Source organism: Leptodactylus fuscus, chromosome 4, assembly GCF_031893055.1.
Source record: "Leptodactylus fuscus isolate aLepFus1 chromosome 4, aLepFus1.hap2, whole genome shotgun sequence".
Classification (NCBI taxonomy): Eukaryota; Metazoa; Chordata; class Amphibia; order Anura; family Leptodactylidae; genus Leptodactylus; species Leptodactylus fuscus.
In genome coordinates this window covers 135326759-135348466 of record NC_134268.1, presented here as the reverse complement: position 1 = coordinate 135348466, position 21708 = coordinate 135326759, and the positions used below count along the sequence as shown (strand labels likewise).

General features: G+C 41.7%; 1 protein-coding gene across 2 annotated transcripts in view; it reads right to left on the bottom strand.

The window, feature by feature from the left end:
• Window positions 1–20581, bottom strand: part of SLC12A7 (solute carrier family 12 member 7) — a 143726-nt gene extending 123145 nt beyond the window's left edge. For both annotated transcript variants that reach the window (XM_075271085.1, XM_075271086.1), the window contains exon 1: window positions 20305–20581. In XM_075271085.1, the coding sequence (XP_075127186.1) occupies window positions 20305–20488 (184 nt within the window). In that variant the 5' untranslated portion in view covers window positions 20489–20581. The remainder of the gene's footprint in view (window positions 1–20304) is intronic.
• Between the last annotated feature and the right edge of the window lie 1127 nt (window positions 20582–21708).

Sequence of the window (21708 nt, the reverse complement as noted above, 5' to 3'; positions counted from 1 at the left end):
ATTATTACCTCCATATGTCCCACATATCAGTAAGGCTGGTCTTACATGACCGTATTGAATGTACAGTCCGCAAGTTGCTGATCAGCAACATAGGCTCCACAGATGTCCATGTCCTGCCGCAATTCACAGCCTTTACGGACATGTTCTATAAATTGCGGACCATGGTTGCGGCCCGGCCACACCACAGATAAAATATCCGGTGGTGTAAGAGGACACATTGAATATGTGTCCGCAAATGGTCCGCAATTGAAAACCATCAATTGCGGACTTACATTACGGCCGTGTAAGACCAGTCTAACTCTTATGTGAGGCACACAGGGGGTTAACTGTTATTACTATGAGGCGCATCGAGTTACTAAGCTGTAATTCACATGACCAGACTTTTTATCTGCAATGGTGGATTTCCCCAGGCTTATACTCAAGTCAATAAGTTTTCCCAGTTTTTTTGTATAAAATTAGGAGCCTTGACTTATATTAACCTCTCCTGTGATCACCAGCACCCGGAGTAAGCTCTGGGGCCGGCGTCACGTTGCTATGACAGCCGGGAGCCTTGTGAAGGCTCCCCAGCCGGTCAGTCTATTGAAGGCTATGCTAGGTAGCCTGCAACAGAAGCGCAGGGATTTTGCAATGCATTGCATTAGTGATCAGACCCCCTGGGGTTCAAGACCCCTAGGGACTCTAACAAATGCAAAAAAAAAAAAAAAAAAAGCTTAATATATATATATATATTTATATAGTAAACCGATGGCTGGTCAGGTAGTGGAGGGGGTGCACATCTCACCCAGACTACTCAGGTGGGTGAGATGAGAAAACTCCAGAAGGAATGTTTGTTCTCAGCAGACAAATTTCGTCTGCTGAGCATTTTGGTAAATGCTCAGTATTGGGCTGGATTTTTCGGTATGACAGGTAGGTTGGTAGTGGGACCTGTAATTCCACCCCCCCTCCAGTCCACACTTTGGGGATGTTCCGGCAACGACTCAGCTGCAGAGAGTCTCCTCGTCAAGGAGGCTTAAGAAGTTGCTCCAGCAGCAACACTTTGGGGCTGGAGAGCCAAAGAGAGAGGTCATATTTTTGGAGCTGTGTCCTGAATGATTCCACTGGCTTTTGGATTTCTGTTATTCTAGGTGAGGTAACCTATTCTATGTTTAGTTAGAGCCTAGCCGAGCAGGTATTTATTTTTGTATTGTTTTCCTTTTGTTGCTGCACTACCTTTTTTGAGTGAAAATAAACTCTACCTTTGTTTTAGACTAAAGAAACTGGACTTGTGTGTCTATGCCACCCCACCTAGCAACCCCAGACCCTGAATATATATGAAAATTAAAAATATTAAAAGTTCAAATCACCCCCTTTCCCTAGAACACATACAAAAGTACTTAAATACTGTGAAACCCCTACACATTAGGTATCCCTGTGTCCGAAATCGCCCACTCTACAAATCTATAAAAATATTTTTCCTGTACGGTAAACGCCGTAGCGGGAAAAAAGTCAAAAGCGCCAAACCGCTGTTTTTTCAGTTTTGTTTCTGATAAAAATTTGAATAAAAAGTGATCAAAGCAAAAAATTCCCCAAAATGGTAGAACTGAAAAGTACACCCCGCCCCTCAAAAAAGACGCCCTATACATCCCTGTACATGTAACATAAAAATGTTAGGGGTGTCAGAATATGGCGACTTTTAGGAAAAAAAAAAAATTCGCCGAATCGGCCTGAAGAATGAGCATCTTACTTCTTTTTGTTGCGGCTCCCAGAAAAAAGACCTGACCGGCTCCCATTGATTTCAATGGGAGCCATCTTTTTGGTTAGGATTTTTAGGCGGATACGGTCTCAAAATCCTGACCAAAAAAACTCAGTGTGAACTTACACTAATTCTGACTTAGGCCACTCTAGGGAAACAGAGGTGAAACGTTAACAATAGCTTCTTCCCCACCATTTTATCCTGGAAAGCCAGTACTCCAAGAACCTCCCACTAGGAAGACATGAAATCTAAATGAGGTGATGGGGGGGGGGGTGATCCCTTTTATCTTCCAGGTCTTCTATTTCAGTATGGGCAGTCTCCTAGCAGGGGTGTTGTCATCGGCAAGGAGAAAAAAAAAAAACAAACAGGCATAAACATACCTATTACCAATAAGTATTGCAATAAATACATACAAACAGTCACATATGTTTGTGAAATGTTTTGAACATTAAGAAGCATGAACCAATGCATTGTCCAATGTATAGTTATTAAACAAAAACCATTTTGCCATCAGTACCCTTTAATTGTATGAAATTGTATAAATTTTAAAGATTGCAAAAGTAAAAGTATAACTGAATAAAAACATGTAAAAATAATGTCCTGACCATACAATTAGAACAGACACACCCATTCACTCAAGGTATACTGCAGTAAAAAGCTTTCAGTAATTTATTTATTTATTTTTTAGTGCATTCGTTTGCATGTAATATTTCCATGACACATCTCCTTCAATTGTGTTTGTGACTAGAGTTTCTTCCGCAATATTTTTCTCACATCCTGTATTATGATAGGGATCTGGCTTTCTACCATATATGACTGGATATATTTTATACAGCAAATATGAATTGTTTATATTGTCCTCAATAATTGCTTCTATTTTCATGCTCTATAATCTGAACATCTTAGCATTTGAAATACAAGTTTTTAGATGTCTAAAAAAAGTCAATTTAAAGAGTGTAGCTAAACTAGCAAACCACTTTTTCTGGCAGGATGAATACATTTTGTAATACACAAAAATAATAGTGATTCCTTTCTGCAAAATCCTCTGCTTCTTTATTTGTTCCCCGGGGCTGAGGGCGTGGTCACGTCAGTTACAGTGGCATGCAAAAGTTTGGACACCCCTAGTCAAGAAGACTGTTATTGCCAATAGTTCAGTAAGTTGAAGGTAAAATGATCTTCAAAAGGGATAACATTAAAGGGGCTCTATAATTGGGAAAAGTCATTTTTACCTAAGTACCTACTTGCATAGCCTTTAGAAAGGCTATTCCTCACATACCTTTTGTATATAAATAGCCTCAGTAGTTTTTGAATGAGACAGTTTTTATTCACCAGGAAGTGGTGATGGTGGATTCAATAAACAAGTTCAAAGACGGTCTGGATGCCTTTCTTGTTTATTCATTCACTTTTCATGTTTTGGTCATTTTTGTGAAGCATATTAAAAGTTAAATTTTATCTGAATCGGAGAGTTGTTGGATCATCTGTTTTCTCTATCTGGAATCTAATCTTAAAGCACTGATGGAGTGAAGTGCTAGCCGTGCACCCCGAAGATTACTCTTTTTGAATTAAGGTGAGCAGAAACTATTTTTTCTATTATTTGTCTAACTGTAGGGGATTGTAGGGTTATAGGTTGGACTTGATGGACTGATGTCTTCATCCAACCTCATCTACTATGTAACTATATGCTAATTAGGCTCCAGCGAGCACAAGAAGTTCTCAGCGAGCACTCTCTCTCTCTGCTGTGTGCTGTGTATTAGAGCAGAGAGAGAAGTCATCAGCAACAGTCTGTGCTGTACACACAGGAGAGACGGTGCTTGTTGAGACTTCCTGGATGCACACTGGGAGCGAATAAGCATATGAATAAAAATGGGCTCATTCAAAAACTACTGAGGCAATTTAAATACAAAAGGTACGTGTGGAGTAGCCTTTCTAAAGGCTATTCAAGTATGCACTCAGTTAAAAATTACTTTTCCCAGTGATAGAGCCCCTTTGAAATGACACATTCCCAATGTATTTAAAAAAAAAAAAATATTTATTTTCATATGTTACATTTTTAAAATAACTAAAAATCAAAATGGCAGATGCAAAAGTTTGGGCACCCTACATGGTTAGAAGCTTGTAGCACCTCCTTTGCCAAGTATCACAACTTGTAAATGCTTTTTGTAGCCAGCTAAGAGTCTTTCAATTCGTTTGAGGGATTTTCATCCATTCTTCCTTGGAAAAGTCTTCCAGTTCTGTGAGATTCCTGAGCTGTCTTGCATGCACTCTCCTTTTGAGGTCTAGTCACAGATTTTTAATGATTTTTAGATCAGGGGACTGTGAGGGTCATGGTAAAACCTTCAGCCTGCACCTTTTTAGGTAGTTTATGGTCTATTATGACATGTGTTTAGAATCATTATCCATTTTTATAAGCCGCCCTCTCTTGAATTTCAGATTTATTTTTTTTTTACAGATGGTGTTAAGTTTGCTTCAAGAATTTGCTGAAACTTCATTGAATCCATGTTCCCCGTGCCACAACACAACCCCAAAGGATGATTGATTGATCCATTCCCATACTTAATGGCTGGAGAGAGGTTCTTTTCCTGAAATGCTGTGCTCTTTTTTCTCCAAACATACCTTTGATCATTGTGGCCAAAGAGTTCTATTTTAATCTCATCGGTCCACAGGACTTGTTTCCAAAATGCATCAGGATTGTTTAGATGTTTTTTTGCAAACTTCTTATGCTGAATTTAAAAGGGGAGGACGCAGGAGAAGTTTACTTCTGACAATTCTTCCAAGAAGGCCATATTTGTACAGGTATCGCTGAACAGTAGAACAATGTTCATAACTCCAGAGTCTGCTAAATCTTCCTTTAGGTCTTTTGCAGTCAAAGTGCGGTCCGCAACACTCCGATATTCAATCTTTAAAACTCCATATTTTAATTCATCTTCTTAAAAACGAGATTGACATAATACAGACAATGTGGCAGAAAGAAAACATATAGGTGCAATAAAAAACGCTAACACGTTTCGAGGTGAACTGACCTCTTAGTCATAGCGTATTGACTGCGGTTACCAAACCCAAATATATGCGTCACACAATATCCTATTCAATAGTATCACCTGTGGGTGATTACTAAAAAGGTTAACACCCTCCATTTCAGGTAAGTTCAAATGCCAGTGTTAGGCTAGATGTAGAGTTGATACATAAAGTTATTCAAAACATGTTCTAATATAAATAACTACACTATGTATTCACAAAATATAATTCAATGTCATCCGGATTTCAAACAACATGCAAGTGCTTACCAGAGCCTGGACATAAATCCAAAAAGATTAACAATTTATATCAACTAAATGTTAATCAGGGTTAAACTACAGCAGAGCAAGACCTTCAAAATAATGTACAAATATATCCAATATGATTAAATAACCATTCATCTCTTACCTTATTTCTTCTTATTCCCCCCTAAATTCCTGTTAATATCCCTTCTATTACTTCCTACGCATCCAAACCTCCCGTGCTGTCTGAAAACTCATTTACAGATGGAAGAAAGAGGAAATTTCTCAGGAACGGCGGCACAGATCAGAAAAAAGAAAGGTAAAAGAAGAATAGCCTTTCTTAAAGAGGACCTTTCATCACTTGGGGCACATGCATTTTTATATACTGCTAGAAAGCTGACAGTGCGCTGAATTCAGCACACTGCCGGCTTTCACGATCTGTGCCCCCAGTGAAGAGCTCTTCAACGTCAGAAGGGCGTTTCTGAAAGTCATTAAGGAACGCCCTTCCTCACAGCAGCGCTTATAGTGCTGTACTGTGAGAGCGGTGAGGAACCCCCCCCCCCCCCAGTACTCATTTATGGACAAGTAGTGTGAGGGAAGGGAGGGGCAGAAAATGGAAGACCTGTGCAGTCCGAAATGCCTCTGAGGGAGGAGCGGAGTATGTAGTAGCAAAATACTCTTTGGTAAAAACCCACTGGTTAGAGAGGAAATCATTGAGGTAGTGAAACTGAGCAGGTCTTCACCAAACAGACGCCTCAGGGAATAGGCTAGGAGGGAAGAGGGGGTTAAAGAATAGAGATGAGAGAGTACTGTTTGGATCAGCCGATTCGAACAGCACACTCCATAGAAATGAATGGATGCACCTGGTATTTCCGCTTTGACGGCGGCCGGCCGCTTAACCCCCCGTGTGCCGGCTACGTCCATTCATTTCTATGCAAGCGTGCTGTTCGGATCAGCTGATCCGAACATTACTCGCTCATCTCTATTAAAGAACAAAGGTACTACTGGCAAGATCGGGTTTTGCTTCTATACTGAAAATGAACCCTCCACCACAATTGTAGCATGTAATCAGTCACCTTGGTAGCTGCCGGAATACAGTGATCTGCTGACCTCGGGGCCCAAAGTAAGGCTTTCAGAGAGGTTGGGGCTGCCATTGCTGATTCTAAACAAGATTCTGCTGCACACACGTAGCTTGTGTTCAAAGCAAAAAATTCATTAATTTGTGGACATAGATTACAACAATTGATGTGCCATGGAGGGAAAAAATTCTGTGTGTTTACATATGAGAGAAGAAAATAGAGAATGGAGAAGTAGATCATTAAGGATGTTTCGGTCATCAGACCTTCCTCATGCATGATCCATATGGTAACTTTGCCGACTTGCATGGCATTTAGATGTATTATTAATTTTCCGTCCTGGGGGATTTTGTTGAACATTAGAAGGAGATGTGGGAAGAGGATACTTTTAAATTTCTTATAATATAGGGAGGAGAATCCATCAAGTCCTGGGGCTTTCCCATTTTTGAGGGCATTTATAGCAGTCTATAATTCTTCCTTAGCTATGGGACCATTCAGGGCAGCTGCCTGGGAAAGGAAATGGAAGGGAAACTAATAGAGTGGATAATGGAAGCAACCTCCAGAGGACAGGCCATTGTGGGAGCAGAATAAAGTTTCTCGTAAAAATGGTGGAACTGAGCTTGAGTTATAGGTCATAGTACCACCTGGTTCCCATATTTGGTAAATGGCATTCAGCCTCTGGCACGCCTTCAATTTAAACTTCAAAAGCTTATCAACATTATTTATAAATGTGTGCCTGGGTCCAACGCACAGCCTCTTCAGTTGAGGTGTTACATTCACTTCACTAATTCAAAAGATTATTCTCAAAGTCTGTCTGAACTTCTCTTGTTTATGGCTAAGGGCCTCACGAAGTATCCCACAGAAAAAAAAAAAGATGTGGGGAAAAACTGTGGTGGCAACGCATCATGGTTTTTCACACAGTGCTTTTCATAGAGAGTCCACACAGGTTTCCTTCCATTATACCTATAAAGAAACCGCCAGTGTTTCCGTAGGTATAATTGACATGTTGCTGTTTCCAAAACAGTTGTGGTTTTGGAAATATAGACATACCGGTGGTTTCCCTATTGGTATACTAGAAGCAGAAAGTCTGCAGAGGGGTAACATAGAGGCACAGCAAGGAGTAGGAGTAGGCACCATAGAGGACAGCAGAGTGGCACGGTCACAAAGTATAGAGTGTTCAGACCAGCAATGCCTGGAGAGAGAGAGAGAGAGAGGAGGTGATCTACAGTATAAAAGTAAAATATCCAAGATGGCCACCGATAATGATGTGCAGGTATAGCGGCATAACAAAAGTAAGGACAGAGGTCCAGGGTCTCAGGAGAGCTGTAAGATATACAGAACCCAAGTGGTACAGACGCCACCAGGAAAATTTCAGGGTGCACTTCAGGACTCTGACATATGTGTTGGGGTGTATTAATTTAAGCAGAGCATGTTATGTGGGCATAAACTGGTGTTTGGGAATACAACAGGTCTCAAAAGGGATGCAACACTGTGCTTTTTGACTTTTGGAGCATAGATTTAGGAGGAAAGGGTTTTGGATGATTTGCTGCTTTTGTAGAGCCCAACTGGTGTCAGTAAAGCAGAATTCCCCTGGGAGTGACCCCATTTTGTAAAAGTAATTTATCAATTTTAGTGTAATAAACTAATGTATTGCTGATGATCAACAGTGAAAGTTTCCATGTATATGTCATTTCAGTGACCAGCTTGTGTCAGAGGTACATACTCCAAAAACTGTTAAACAGGTTAATCATAGCTGCAACAGCTTTTGAAGTCTCAGTTTCTGACAGAAGCTGGACACAACATATCAGACACTGAAAGGGCATATCTGTGGAAAAATTTAAATTCAGCTACACTTTAATTTCTATCTAATTTCTACTCATATTCGACATTGTTAAGTGGGTTGTTCCAAGTACAACAATGTCATATGTGGGCATAAAAATGCTGTATCCTGAATCCCCCAGGAAGTGACCCAATTTTGCAAATTACACCCTTTAAAAAAATTTACCAAGGAGTATAGTAAGCATTAGTTTTCCAGATGTGAATGCTCTGTGGATGGAGGAAATATGTGAACTGTCTGGAGTACATTGAGTACACCAAATTCTCCCTTCTTGCTTTCTGAGTTGTTTTCTAACATACACATTTTTTGCCTTTCACAGTACAGTATAAGTATCATGTTGCCTTTATTCTATGCATTGGTATGATTATAGCAATACCCAATTTATACTTTATTATATTATTATTTTTTATTTTACGATGCTCACCTTATGGGAATTTGTTGCTTTTTTTTTTTTTTTACGTAGATTGTGAGCCCCACATAGAGCTCACAATGTACATTTTTTCCTATCGGTATGTCTTTTTTTTTTTTTTTTTTTTGGAATATGGGATGGAAATCCAAACACGTGGAGAACATACAAACTCCTTGCAGATGGTTTTATGCCCTTGGCGGGATTTGAACACCAGGACTCCAGCACTGCAAGGCTGCAGTGCTAACCACAGAGCCACCGTGTGGCCCCCGGGAATTTGTTGCTTCAACTCCAGATGCTGTGGTCAAGAATTACAGTGGTATCTAGGGGGTTAAAACCTGCTATCAAAACTCAACTGAAGGGGTGGGTCAGGTGAATGTAACAGCTGGGACCTGCACCATGTTTCCTCCTTAACAATTCAATGGATTGCCTCAAGACCTTGCTATTATGGCTTATGTCACCAAGGTTTTAAAGAGGACCTTCTACCACCTCCAACAAGTCCATATCAATACATCAATTAATAGGTGCCCCGCCACCTATTCTTGCATAGTTGGATTTCTCTAGCCCCTACCATTCCCAACTATTTTTCACAGGGTTTTTTTTAGGACCCATAAGGCTTGAAATGAGTAGTATTATGTATTAACTGATTTAATTTTTTTTTTCCACTAGAAGTGGAAGAATGTTCTAAAATGTGGGAAAAAAATTACAATTTTACTACTTTTCCATAAAACAAAATAGTTTTTATATGTGCTATTGCATATAAACATATTAAAATTAGATTCTCTAGATTTTTTTCTATTACAGGGGCTACATATCTATATAGTTTTCAACAACAAAAAAATAGGTTTTATATGGTTTTATATACAGCATAGTTTATTTTCTGGACACCTTGTCCATGTGTAAGTTAACCAACAGTTTAGTATAGTAGAGGGCTGTAAACTGCTTGTGTTATCTCTGCTAGACTACCTGCTGAAACAGAGCAGGAAGTAAGTTCTACTAGCACAGTGTGAATGAAAAGGCAGTAAATCACTGCTGATCACTGTAAAGGGTTAAATTTTATTGATAAAAGTGATGATAAAAGTCCTAAAAGCTTCCCTTATCAGTGTAACTTCAGGACAATAACTTCAGCATGGAGACTTTTGTCTCATCTGACCACAGCACCTTCTCCCAATCACTCTCACAATCATCCAGATTGGTCAGATGAGACAAAAAAAAAAAAAAAAAAAAAAGAGCTCTTTGGTATTAACTCAACTCGCCGTGTTTGGTGGAAGAGAAATTCTGCCTATGACCCAAAGACACCATCCCCACTGTCAAGCATGGAGGAGGAAACATTATGTTTTGGGAGAGTTATTCTACTAAGGGCACAGGACTACTTCACCGCATCAATGGGAGAATGGATGGAGCCATGTACTGTACGCCTTCATCTTCTTTTCTTCTAGAAGGTTGTGTTTAAATTCTGCACATGTGCAGTAGCGCTCTGGAGGGAGCACTACTGCGCATGCTCCGGCGCCATTTTTTGTCGTAGTTCTAAGGGGAACTCCATATGCTCAGTTCCCTTAGAATTTTGCAAGCATACTGCGCATGCACAGTATGGTCACGAACTCCCATTGACAAAAATGGCGCCAGAGTGTGTGCAGTAGCGCTCCGGAGGGAGCGATACTGCTCACGCGCGGGATTTAAACAAAATCCACCAGAAGAAAAGAAGATGAAGGCGTGGAAGAAAGAGCCCAGGAGGACGTCGCTGGAAGAAGATACCAGAGGAAGGCGGTACTGAAGACGACGTCCACTGAGCACGGTAAGTATGATTTGAATATTTTCATATTGTTTTTAGGGTATTCATTTAAGATGGGGGGGGGGCTTTTAAAATACCATTAGCGGTGCCTGAATAGCCTTTTTAAAGGCTATTCAGGCATATGTGGGGCTCATAGGGCATAATTTTGATGATAGAGCCCCTTTAAACTTGAAATTATTCAGTTTAGAAAAGACGACAACTACGGAAATAACTAATCACAATGTACAAATACATGAAGGTACACTACAATGACCTTTCTAAAGATCATTTTACTCCTAAGCTGGAGACGGCGATAAGGGGACATCCTCTCCACCTACAGGAGAGAATATGTCACCAGTAACCAAGACAGACTCTTTACTGTAAGTGAGGCTATGGAACTTATTGCCACAAGAAGTGGTGATGGTGAATTAATCGTGCAAGTTCAAAAGGAACCTGGATGCCGTTCTTGAATGTAAAAAAAAAAAGGTTACAGGCTGTGGGTATTAGATTTTGGTAAAGACAAGCTGACCGAGTGTTTAATACGGTCTACTAGATTTGGAGTCAGGAAGGAAATGGTTTCCCCCAACATGGGACAATTGGCAGCAGCCTCATTTTCTTTTCCTTCCGTTGGATCGACACTGTAGGGTTATAGGTTGAACTTGATGGACCGGTGTCTTCATCCAACCTCAACTGCAATATTACTACGTAAGATACATAGTATAGTGCCATCTATGGAGGATACACACAAGTTTCAAACCAACATGGCAGTGTTTGGGCATCCACTGAGCAAGTGAGGTTCAAATGTAGATAAATATGAAGTTGGGCTGGGTTCACACTGGACATTAAAATGTTGCAGAGAATGGACACAGAATACATTATTGTCAATGGGAACAGACACAGAATCAAACAAGACAAGGACTATCTCCCATCATGTTTATTTACTTTTGTAACGTTAAATGAAGTCATATATTTCTTCTATTAGGGAGCGTTCACACTATCGTCAGTGTCTGACAGGTAGTGTCTGCTGCTAATGTCCGTTCAAAATCTTGCACGGACATTAGCAGCGGACACTAGCTGTGTCCGTGACATTTTGCATTGATTTAAATGGATATCGGGTGCGTTGTTTTACACTCCATGCCTGTCCTTAAGTGTCCGCTCCTAAAGATGTCCAACTTTTCAAGCGGACAGCAAAACCCTACTTGTAGGTTTTCTCTGTCCGCTTGAAAAGTCGAACATCTTTAGGAACGAACACTTAAGGACAGGTAAGTAATAGAGCTCCACACGAAAACTGTGTTCAAGATAATTTATTGTAGCGAATGACTCATTCGCTACAATAAATTATCTTGAACACAGTTTTCGTGTGGAGCTCTATTACTTACCAGTTTTGACGGGGTGGGACCCTATCTCCACCAACGGGACAGCAACTGTATCCCTGTTTCGAACACTTAAGGACAGGCATGGAGTGTAAAACAACGCACCCGATATCCATTTAAATCAATGCAAAATGTCACGGACACAGCTAGTGTCCGCTGCTAATGTCCGTGCAAGATTTTGAACGGACACTAGGAGCGGACACTACCTGTCGGACACTGACGGTAGTATGAACGCCCCCTTACAAAACTAAAGAAACAGGACTGAAGATCGCCTCCGTCATGTTGTTTACATTAATGTCAATGGGAACAGACACAGAATCAGTTGTACATTCTCTGCAACAGTTTAATGTCTGTTGCTGTCATCAGCAACGGCAGTGTGAACCTGACCTTATGCATATGGGTAAAAACAATCCGCATGAAATATTTGACGTCCAGTGGTGGAGAAGGACGTGGGTGTACTTGTATGGGAGGACCAGATTTCGAAAAGGATCACCGCGCTCAGCCAACAGTCATACAATATTCTTTATTTTCAGTTAAAGGAACACAACGTGTTTCGAGCACAACGCCTTTTTTCAAGTGTATAAGCTAAATCACATATAAGCAAAAAATAGAAAGTAGGAATACACAGTCAAACATCCAGAACGTAGAAAAGATACATAAGTCTAAAACTGTAGAGCTACATAAGCTATAAAATTGACCACTGTCAAATTAATAATTACTTGGTATTGGTTGTATGAACACATATTGAACATATTGAATGACACCAAAGGTGATACGGATCCTGCTGTCTCATCACCTGGGGCGGAACCCTCCCTCCTCAAGTGGTTCAAAAGCCTAACAAATGGTTGTGATATACAACCTCGCAAGGTGAGAAGCTCTCATACTACTAGTTGAAATTCACCATACGGTACCTCACCATATGCAGCTCGGTGCTGTTCTCTATTTTTGTTTTTGTGGGTATACTTGTAGATCTTAGATTAAATTGCAGCATGTAATGTCAATCAGCTGCATCGAAGGCCATATATTACAAAGGTATGGACTAGCAGGACAGGGATGTACAATTACCCTTTTTATTAATCATCAATTCTCCATTACCTGTGTTCACAGAAAAGATGCTGTAGAGTTGGAAAAGGAGAGCCACAAAACTGATAAGGGACTTGAAGAGGGAAGAATACAAGAATTACATTTTAGTCTTGATAAGAGATGTTTAAGGGGTATATGAAATCTGTATAAATATTAAATGGCCCATAAAAGCTGTTCTTTATTAAGACCTTTTCTTTGGAGGGGATTTATGTGAATCTGTATAATTGCCTTTTACAGCAAAATAGCATTGATGCTTACGGAAATGTATAGAATAGTTATTTCCTTTAATCATGCAGTTTTCAATTCCTTGGTTGAACTTGATGGACATTCAACTATACTAATCACGTAAGATGCTAAACACAGCCTTTATAGTCCTTATGAAAAAGGTCTGTTGGCAGTATTTTTAGGTAATCTGTCATCATGAAAATTTGGTGTCAGACTAATGACCGAACCCTGTATAGCTGCTTCTACACCAGGGGTAGGCAACTTTTTTTTTGCGTGCCAATTTAAATAAAAATAAATAAATCAAATATAAGGTCCTTGGAGTGCTAGGCAATAATTGTAAGGCTGACGACCCCTATACTAAAGTCATATACCACAAAACGTAACACAGGAGTGCTGTCTTACTGTGCTCCCAGCCACATGTGTTTACTGCTATGTGCCTGGAGGATACATCCATTCCCCGGTCGCTGGTACTTTCAGTTTTCTCTAATTGAAACGCGGATTAATTTCAGATACGTTTAATTCCTGGAGGTGTGGTAACTGCAAAACCACAGCCAGGAATTAATGGATGTCACACTTACTCTAGAAGTGAAAGCACTGGCGCAAGGGGCCTGGATTTGGCTATAGCCACACCTGGGTACAGAGTGCGTCACCTCCATAAAAGATCCACCTACCTGCAAAAAAACGGCATAGAGGTGGTTTTCATTGACCCATACTTTATAAATGAATTGACAGGGCTGGAAATGCAGATAGAGATATGATCTGCTCTATATTTTGCAGCTCAAATTGGCCCAGACACACAGCCACAAAAACAACTAAATAACATAGTTGGTGTATCATAATTTATATATAATATAATAATATTATATATAAACTAGCTGGTACCCGCGACTTCGTCTGCGGTGATTGTAGAAGTGGGTATATACAGGCGTGGGTAAGGTTTTCGTACTGTGTATAAGGTATGGGATATGAAATGTAACTGTGTATCTTGTTTTTGCTGTAATTCTGAGAGCACATGAGACTTTTGTGTTGAATGTAATTTGTATTTCAGCTGCTATACGGTGTTGGTATAAACTGTACATAGTGTCTTTGGGACAGAGGTATTTCAGGTTAATATACTTCGATATACGACATTGTATGATTTGTTATTTTCCGCCAGTACATGTCAGTTTTGGGCACAGGATACTCTCCAGCAGCCACATAAAGTCTGGCCCTGTGCATGACAGTTTAGTAACTCCATGCGCCTCTTAGTAATAGCAATTAACCCCGTCATGTCCCTCATTAACCCCTGTGCTCTCAGAATTACAGCAAAAACAAGATACACAGTTAAATTTCATATCCCATACCTTATACACAGTACGAAAAGCTTACCCGCGCCTGTATATACCCACTTCTACAATCACCCCAGCAAAAATTAAGACCTCGTATGACTCTGGGAGCAGAGAAACTTATACACACTACGAAAACCTTACCCACGCCTGTATATACCCACTTCTACAATCACCGCAGACGAAGTCGCGGGTACCAGCTAGTTCCTAATAATGTGAGGCACACAGCGGTTAATATGAGGGACATGATGGGGGTTATTCCTATTAATGTGAGGCACATGGAGTTACTAAGACTAAACTAATAACCCCAAATGCCGGACATTAATGAGAACAGTAATCCTATGTACCTGTGTGTTTTTCAGTGTCACTTTGCTAGCAGCTTCCTCTTCTCCTCGGGGAATGTTAGGAGGATGCAGACCACTATAGCAGGCACAGACCTGAGCGATTAAGCTCCACCCCCTGGGTTTCCTCCTGCACCCCTCTCAAAGGGGAGTGTCCTTATGCTTGAGCTCTAGCAGCCCACTGAAGAGACTCGGACTTCATTTAACTCTTGCAGGTCCTGGGCTGCTGGTGTGTCAGTGAAATATGGCAGGAGTGCCACTCTTGGCATGCTGACCTCTGCTGTAGAGGGCAATATGAGTTTTGTGGCTTGCTATGGTCCAAAGTGTGTGAGATTGCAGAAATAGTGATGTGAGTTTGGGTTTTGTGGGGGTCCTGGGAAAAACGTATGTGTGCTATTGTGACGAAAAGTAGCCTATTGCGCAATCGAGTGTAGTGACTATGTTTGTGGAAAATTTCAGCCAAATCGATGGAGCGGGTTTTGCGTGATTGAGGAACAAACATCTAAACATCCAAACATCCAAACACACAAACCCACAAACATCCAAACTCACAAACTTTCACCTTTATAATATTATAGCTGGTACCCGCGACTTCGTCTGCGGTGATTGTAGAAGTGGGTATATACAGGCGCGGGTAAGGTTTTCGTACTGTGTATAAGGTATGGGATATGAAATGTAACTGTGTATCTTGTTTTTGCTGTAATTCTGAGAGCACATGAGACTTTTGTGTTGAATGTAATTTGTATTTCAGCTGCTATACGGTGTTGGTATAAACTGTACATAGTGTCTTTGGGACAGAGGTATTACAAGTGAATATACTTCGATATACGACATTGTATGATTTGTTATTTTCTGCCAGTACATGTCAGTTTTGGGCACAGGATACTCTCGAGCAGCCACATAAAGTCTGGCCCTGTGCATGACAGTTTAGTAACTCCATGCGCCTCTTAGTAATAGCAATTAACCCCATCATGTCCCTCACATTAACCCTTGTGTAAGAGTTACTGATATGTGAGAGACTTGGAGGTAATAGTTAAGTATCTTCATTATTGAGGTTTATTAGTAACCCTTATATGGGGCCCACAGGGGTTAATATGAGGGACATGATGGGGTTTATTCCTATTAATATGAGGCACACAGGGGTTAATATGAGGGACATGATGGGGTTTATTCCTAATAATGTGAGGCACACAGGGGTTAATATGAGGGACATGATGGGGTTTATTCCTATTAATATGAGGCACACAGGGGTTAATATGAGGGACATGATGGGGTTTATTCCTAATAATGTGAGGCACACAGGGGTTAATATGAGGGACATGATGGGGTTTATTCCTATCCATGTGAGGCACACAGGGGTTAATATGAGGGACATGATGGGGGTTATTCCTATTAATGTGAGGCACATGGAGTTACTAAGACTAAACTAATAACTCCAAATGCCGGACATTAATGAGAACAGTAATCCTATGTACCTGTGTGTTTTTCAGTGTCACTTTGCTAGCAGCTTCCTCTTCTCCTCGGGGAATGTTAGCAGGATGCAGACCACTATAGCAGGCACAGACCTGAGCGATTAAGCTCCACCCCCTGGGTTTCCTGCACCCCTCTCAAAGGGGAGTGTCTTTATGCTTGAGATCTAGCAGCCCACTGAAGAGACTCGGACTTCATTTAACTCTTGCAGGTCCTGGGCTGCTGGTGTGCCAGTGAAATATGGCAGGAGTGCCACTCTTGGCATGCTGACCTCTGCTGTAGAGGGTAATATGAATTTTGTGGCTTGCTATGGTCCAAAGTGTGTGAGATTGCAGAAATAGTGATGTGAGTTTGGGTTTTGTGGGGGTCCTGGGAAAAAAGTTTGGTTGTTTGTGTGTTTGTTCCTCAATCACGCAAAAACAACTGAACGGATTCAAATGAAATTTGGCACACAGATAGTTTGTAACCTTGATTAAAACACAGGCTTTTTTATTCCGGTAAATGGCATGGCTTCACGACTGTTATGAATTTATGTTCACATACTATATTACACTGCTCTTGCTGCAGCTTATCTCAGAGAGATAACAGACCTGGCTTTATCAGAAGCTATGTAAACACTCAGCTAACCCCCAGTGGATTCTGTACTTGCATTTACATATTATCTGATCTGCTCCAGGCAACATGCTGACACACTGACATGGGAAAACACCTTTAATCCAAACTGGCTACTTTTAAACATGCTGGGAAAAAGAAAATCTAATTTGTTGCAAAATTCTAAAACAACGACAACTATGAAAGTAGCCAGAAGTCAACAGAGTTCTCAAGCGGAGCTAACGGGATCATCGGCGCCAAAAACACGCTCATTATATGGCTTTCCATCGAGCTGCTGAGATGCTGGAACAATCACGGGCACAGCGTGAGGAATGAGTTCAGCAGTGGGACAGCTAAAGAGCTGCCGCAGCATGTGGATCACTAAACTCCAACAACACGCTCATTATATGGCGTCCCTGTGAGCTGCCGGAACAATCACAGACACGGCGTGAGGAACAAGTTCAGCAGTGGGACAGCTTAAGAGCTGATGAAACACCAGAGCAGGCAAACCATCGACGGCTGCAATTTGCTGAATATAGGTGGATCATCCAAGTCGCGGACAGAGACACACACACATAAACGACATACAAAATACACCAGTGCAAAACTGGGCAATTCTTATAGGGCCACTACACAAACAAAAAATGAAATATACCCATGCGAAGCCGGGTCCTCCTGCTGGTATGAAATAAAAAACCAAGAACAAAACCAAAACTTTGCTAGAAAAGTTTCTGAAGATTTAACCCCTAAATGCCACGGCCAAAGAACACTGAGGATCCACATTGTGGAAACGCAGCATTTTTTTGTTATAGATTTTGCTGTTTTTTTGAGCCAAAGCCAGGAGTGCATTGTGCAAAACGTAGATGTACAAGAGCTTCCTACATGATTTCTCATTCCTTTTGTAGCCATTTTTGGCTTTAAAAAAAAAAAAAAAAAAAAAAAGAGCAACAAAATCTGCAACAAAAAAAAGCAGCATTCTGCAATGTGGGACCTGAGCCTAAAACTGAGGCCCCAAGTTGTGGAAACGCAGTCTTTTTTGTTGCAGATTTTGCTGCATTTTTTGATCCAAAGCCAAACATGGCTACAAAAGGAATGGGAATGTAGGAAGTACCTACACTACTAAGGGAGCGTTCACACTACCGTCAGTGTCCAACAGGTAGTGTCCGCTCCTAGTGTCCGCTCAAAATCTGTCACGGACATTAGGAGCGGACACTAGCTGTGTCCGTGACACCTGTCATTCATTTCAATGGGCATCGGGTGCGTCCTTCCCTGTCTGCAAATGAAGATGTCCAACTTCTCAAGCGGACAGAAGAACCCTGCATGCAAAGCGTGCACGCTCATAGACCAGTCTAGCCTTCACAATGCGAATACAGACCCGGCATCCGCTGTAATAGAGAGAGGCGGATGTCGGGTCTGTATTCGCATTGTGATGGCTAGACTGGTCTCACCATCTATGAGCGTGCACGCAGGGGCAGCGGCATCTCGCCGCTGGCTTTGCATATGTAACCCTGCCCACCAATGACGCAACAAAGCCGGAAGAAAGAAGAATTTACAGCAACAAAGACTGGTGAGTATGTGACGTGGGAATACCCCTTTAAGTACACAGCTTGGTACTCTGCAGAAGTATTACAAGACAGACATGCTATCTCACTAGTCTGAGTTAGCTCATATGGCAGGGATTAATAGTTGGTGGAGGAGGTGGTTTATATTTGACGTTATTTATTAATACATGTCTTATTGTATTGGTTGAGGGTTTTTTGTTCATATTTGATTTTTTTTTCCTTTTACTCTTCTACTTGTTTCTTTATTGTATTGACTATAATTAAAAATCCAAATAAAGGGACTATACAATAATAATAATACATAAATGGTGTAGTCCAAGACGTTTATGGTATAATTATTTATGGTCGATTCTTACATCATAAGTATTAGACTGGTAGGAACCAAACACCCAACACTCCCACTTATCAGCTGCCACATTGTCATAATGTATAGTTCTGGGGAAAAAAAAAACAGACCATTCCATAACAATCTATCTCTGACAGAAAAAACTGAAAGCGGATATGTCGTGAAAATATATGTAATAAATTGCTGTTTGGTGGGGATCTAACCCCCCACCAATCTTGAGAATGGGGTGTGTATTACCCCCATTTTGTATACAGCCAAACCATAAGAGATGCAGAGGCTCCCCCACTAAATTCACTGGAAGCACCAGAGACAGCTAAAGTACAGCAATCTGCTATCTCTGACACTCCCATTTAAATTAATGGGAGTGAGAGTGAATTACCACAAGGGAGAAGTAAATAAAAATAAATAATGACAGGTATGATCAGATTAGACCTATAAATATGCTCTCAGAGGCTACTTCTGGGTGAGAGATTGCAGACAGTGCCACACATGTCACTACAACACACTGAAATACATTTTACCCCGGAGGTGCATCTTTAGACTGAGAGAAGCAGGATTGTTTCAGTGGATGGACAAATGTGCCACAGAATGCTATATCATGTCCAACCATAACTCATCTTGTGCGTATGTTAACGGTGGCTCATCAGGGTACTCAATCCTCATTATTAATTATTATTATTATGATTTAATCATAATATTATTATTATTATTGTTATTATTATTTTAACCAAAAACACTGCATAAACTGCAAGAAAGCAACAGCTTTTCCACAATGTGCGACCTCACCAGCAGCTTTCATGTCAATTTGCTACAATATTTGAGTATAAAATGTATCATCCGACAGTTTAATCCACAATCCCTCACATTAGCGCCGGGTGTCCATTCATCTGGTCTGTCAGGGGAGCAGAAGAACAGACAAATGAACCATTAAAATAAGACACCATCAGAGCCTGAGGGACCCCACTGACTATAATGGGGACTGCCATGTGTCTGGGTTTTTGGGGTTTTTTTTGTTTTTTTTTTGGGGGGGGGGGTTAGCAGAAGTCACCAATTAAAAACAGTCAGGCTCTTCAAACATTTTCATCCAGCAATTTTAGACAAAGTTTGATGGAATCTGCAATGCAAATGTGAACCCAGCCATACTAAGTACATTGCTGCGGCTGTATGACTGGGACGTGGGTCAGACTGGACATGATATATGCAAGTTTTTAGTATTTGTAAGTAAAGAACATAATTTCCATACAGTGACTGCAAACAAGAGATATTTATACAAAGTATATTAGAAAGTTACTGAGAACACTATTCACATTGCCTCCCTATTACACAAAACTCCCAACAGCTGGATATTTTGTGGTGTGAGAATTCGTCCCCAGCCATTGCTTCAGCTTGGACACCCTTCTGTAACACTTGCCCTTGCCACTTGTTTACTGCTTCACTAGCAGGCTATCACAGAGAAACTTTCAGGAGAGTGCCAGAAGTATTGCAGCGATAACAGCCTCACCGCCGCCAGCCCCTGGGAGGTCCCTTACTAAATAACAAGCGACCAGATCGGCCGCTAATCGCATAGTCTGCGCCTGATACACACGTGTGGTAACGAGAATGGCAGCATCAGGTGGGATACCGGAGAATACAACAGCCCAAATCCAGAGTGAACTCCACATATTCACAAACACCGGCACTGACCACTCAGGTACCACAGGCTCCACACACTACACAGCGGAAGCGGACGCCGAGCAGAAAGCTATTGATTTAGCGACATGTAGTCAATAGCAGGAAACGTTGCCATAGACTTCCAACCCCTCCCTTACTTTACAATGGTATGGCAGCTAATGGTCAGCATAACGCCCGGGCACACAAGTGTCAGGAGGTAACCATGCGCTCACTAAGAACAGTGCACTTGGCCACTTACCGTACTTGTTGGGCTCCCTGGAATATTCCAGGATCGGGACAGAAGCACAGCGCTCCTCTTCAGCCTCACTTACAGACAAGTATGCCTGCCGGCTCAATGGCTCCTGGACACCTGGCTCCTCTGCCCACGGATCCACTTCCCCGGAGCCGGAGGGCGCCGGGGTCACTTTAAAGCGGTTCGTCATGAAGCTCCACACACAATAGCACAGCCAGTGCACTGATGGAGATGCGCCGCCTCAGGGGAGAAGCCGCGAACTCCCAGGGCGGGTACAAGCTGCGCTTACCTTCTAGGCTGACAATGACAATGAAAGAATAATCCCTACCCAGGAGCTGTGTGTGGTGGGATGGGCGGCTGGGCTAGAACTCCTCCTATTACCCCATCTCATAGGAGTTCTAGGGCTACTCTACTTACCCGGCCTCATAGGAGTTCTAGGGCTACTCTACGTATCCGACCTCATAGGAGTTCTAGGGCTACTCTACTTACCCGGCCTCATAGGAGTTCTAGGGCTACTCTACTTACCCGGCCTCATAGGAGTTCTAGGGCTACTCTACGTATCCGACCTCATAGGAGTTCTAGGGCTACTCTACTTACCCGGCCTCATAGGAGTTCTAGGGCTACTCTACTTACCCGGCCTCATAGGAGTTCTAGGGCTACTCTACGTATCCGACCTCATAGGAGTTCTAGGGCTACTCTACTTACCCGGCCTCATAGGAGTTCTAGGGCTACTCTACTTACCTGACCTCATAGGAGTTCTAGGGCTACTCTACTTACCCGACCTCATAGGAGTTCTAGGGCTACTCTACTTACCCGACCTCATAGGAGTTCTAGGGCTACTCTACTTACCCGACCTCATAGGAGTTCTAGGGCTACTCTACTTACCCGGCCTCATAGGAGTTCTAGGGATACTCTACTTACCCGACCTCACAGGAGTTATAGGGCTACTCTACTTACCCGACCTCATAGGAGTTATAGGGCTACTCTACTTACCCAACCTCATAGGAGTTATAGGGCTACTCTACTTGTGGTCTCTAGTCACACCTCACATATATCTACTTACCCGACCTCATAGGAGTTCTAGGGCTACTCTACTTATCCCGACCTCATAGGAGTTATAGGACTACTCTACTTACCTGACCTCATAGGAGTTATAGGACTACTCTACTTACCCGACCTCATAGGAGTTCTAGGGCTACTCTACTTACCCGGCCTCATAGGAGTTCTAGGGCTACTCTACTTACCCGACCTCATAGGAGTTCTAGGGCTACTCTACTTACCCGGCCTCATAGGAGTTCTAGGGCTACTCTATTTACCCGACCTCACAGGAGTTATAGGGCTACTCTACTTATCCCGACCTCACAGGAGTTCTAGGGCTACTCTACTTATCCCGACCTCATAGGAGTTATA